Source organism: Cystoisospora suis (genome assembly GCF_002600585.1).
Source record: "Cystoisospora suis strain Wien I chromosome Unknown contig_9510, whole genome shotgun sequence".
Taxonomy (NCBI): domain Eukaryota; phylum Apicomplexa; class Conoidasida; order Eucoccidiorida; family Sarcocystidae; genus Cystoisospora; species Cystoisospora suis.
The window spans coordinates 1-2,822 of NW_027162284.1; the positions used below are offsets into that span (position 1 = coordinate 1).

The 2,822-nt window shown below is 45.6% G+C and overlaps 1 protein-coding gene across 1 annotated transcript; it reads left to right on the forward strand.

Moving 5' to 3' along the window:
* Positions 1-141: 141 nt before the first annotated feature.
* CSUI_011068 (tyrosine kinase-like protein) lies at positions 142-2,548 on the forward strand (the record flags this gene model as incomplete). The annotated part of the gene is made up of 4 exons (XM_068071169.1): positions 142-1,054; positions 1,238-1,399; positions 1,930-2,096; positions 2,462-2,548. Coding segments are annotated over 4 exons (1,329 nt in total), but the record flags the coding sequence as incomplete, so codon positions are not given.
* Between the last annotated feature and the right edge of the window lie 274 nt (positions 2,549-2,822).

Consider the following 2,822-nt stretch of genomic DNA (forward strand, 5'->3'; position numbering starts at 1 on the left):
CTATCTATCGTTAATCGATCTATGATCCTTGGTCTGTTTGAATAGTTGATCTATCCTGTCCCACTGTCATGTTTCTCTCTCCTTTTTCTTTGTCTCTTGTTCTTTTTCTTTCTTCTCTTCTCGTGTTGTCCTTTTCTCAGTGCTAGTGGGGGAGGACGGGGCCTCTCTGGAAGTTCTTCTTCTTCTTCGTTTTCTCATCCTGTATCGACTGAGCTAGATCTCGACCGCCTCTTCGAGTTCCGTGAAAGGCTTGGCAAGGGAAGCTTCGGTGAGGTATGGAGAGTAAGAGTTCGACAAGAGGCAGAAGAAGAAGAAGGAGGAGAGAATGAAGACTCTCCTAACTATGAGAAGAAGAAAGCGAAGGACATCCGAGCAAAGAAGACGACCAGTAAGACATCGATCTCTGATCGAAAGAATGAAGACGTAGAAAGGAATAGAAAGAATGAAAGAGAAGCAGGAGAAGGAGAAGAGGATGGGGGTGACGTGCTTCATCCTCAAGAAAAGAGAAAGAGAAGAGATCGACTTGCGCCAGCAGAAGGTAGAAGCATCAAGGAAGCTGAGGCCAAGGGTGACGATGGGGAAACGGATGAAAGCCTTCTTTCAAATTCCCTCTCCATGAATGTAGAAGAAGAGAGGGAAGAAGACGATCATGGCGACCAGGATCACGAGGAGAGGGTTCTTGTAGGAGAGAAGAAAAAGAAGAAGAAAGCCAAGGGGCCATCCAAAGATCTTCTCCTACTCGAAGGGGAAGAAGTAGGAGAGGACGCCGAGAAAAAGGGAGAAGAAGAAGAAGGAGACGTTGAATCGTCAGTAGGAGATAAGAAGAAGAGAGGAGGAACACCAAAGAAAGGGAAATTAAACAATGAAAAGCAACAAGACGAGCAGAGAAGAAAAGGAGACGCAGGAGACGATGCAAGAGAAGGTGATAAGGAAAGCGATATGGGAAAGAACAATGATGGGGATGAGGACGAGACAGAGATCGACACAGGGAGAGCCAAGAGGAGAAGAGGAAGAGGAAGCGGAAGAGGAGGAAGAAAAGGAAACCTTCTCTCTCGTCCACCACCGGAATATGCCTTAAAGCTCGTTCCAAGGAGGTCAGTCGAACTCTTTCTTTCTTATCTCTTTCTTTTTTTCTCTCGCTTTCTTTCGTATCTCTTTCTTTCTTATCTTTCTTCTTTCTTTATCTCATTTCTTTCTTTCTTTCTTTGTGATCTCTCTTCTTTTCTTTTCCGCGAAGATAATGTCCCAGAGGCGGAGATGATGAGAGAGTATTCTCACCCCCGTGTGGTCCCCTTCTTAGGTGTATTTAAAGGCTTCCAGATGCTTGAAGATCGAAGCAAAACAAAAGTGAAGACGACTTCTCTATGCTTTCTCATGGACATTGCTGATCAATCTCTCGGTAGGTACAGGAGAGAAAGACCGATGATAAGAAAAGAGGAAAGGGGGCAAGTTCTTCTTAGCGTTGGTGCTCTTCTTGCCTGTTCCCTGCATCTATGCAACAAAGAGAAGGGTTATTTTGACTGGAGCCAGTGTATGTACACCTGAGATATGACGCTGCATGCGTTTTTTCTTTGTCGCTTTCAGCATCGTCTGTTGCGCCCTACGGATATGAGTGCTGACAGCAGGCGTAACTATGAACATATGAATGTATCTTCTCTCCGTGTCTTTGTAGAAAGAGAGATGCTTGTGTCTGCCCTAGAGAAAGGCCCGATGATGATAGGGTTGTTTTGACTACTACGACGTATGCCTTGTCGGAGATAAAGGTCTTTTTCTCGAAGCTCTGCTCTAGCTTACAGATTTTTCCGGGGGTGAGACACTTGTTTCTTTGTGGATCCACAGATAGCAAAGTCTTAAGACTCGTGCCAGACATCCGTCCAGTTCTAGTTGAGGGAAAGGCGGGGCGGTTTGTGTGGGTGTCTGCATGTACAGAGAGTTTGATGGAGGAACATGAAAAGGAAGGATCTTGTCTCGACGAAAACTTCATTCTCTCCGTTCTTCTTGACACTGCGAGAGGGATGTATTATCTTCATTCACCGAGCTCTAGAAAACCCCATCTCCTTCATAGAGATCTCAAGCCTGCGAATATTCTACTGAAGGTAAGAAAGCAGACAACGGCGCAAGAGATCGAAGAGCACAAAATGGATTCGTGCATTCGCTCTTTTCCTCCTGCAGCACTGCTATGGTGGCGTACTCGAAAGACCTACTTCCTCCCCCTTTAACTATTGAGATATCTCACTAATTTGACACTCTTCAGGAATATGTACGCCTTAGAGACATGACGTTCTTCGGGTGTATGTACACGTCAGTGAGTCGACGTTGTTCAGGTGTATGTACAACTCAGCGACGTGACATGGTTGGGGTGTGTTATCGTGTTCTCTCTCCGTGTTCGTTTCTTTTGATCTTTCTTCTCTTCTAATCTTCTTGCTGCACGCACGCTCTTGTGGTGGCTGCTTCATTCTAGGATCACCGTGCAATGGTCACCGATTTTGGTGTGGCCCGCATAGCCGAGGTTTCCTTCGAACACGAAATGACCCAAGGACCAGGGACAGAAGTAAGCACTTCTCCCCCGCTCTTCATCTTCTCTGTGTGGCTTTGCTAGCTATTTTTCTTTCTAAACCGTTACGGCTTACTCTTCTTACTACAAGCATCTCCATCTTCATCGTCATCATGTGTCTTCAAGTCAACTGTCTCGAATCCAATTAAAATCTCGGCGAGCCACTAGTCCTACACTTCTCTATTTGATCGTCATTCTCATCCGTTACAGTTGTCATCTCTTTCTCGACATGTGACTCATATCTTTCTTGTTCTCCCTTCGCTTCCCC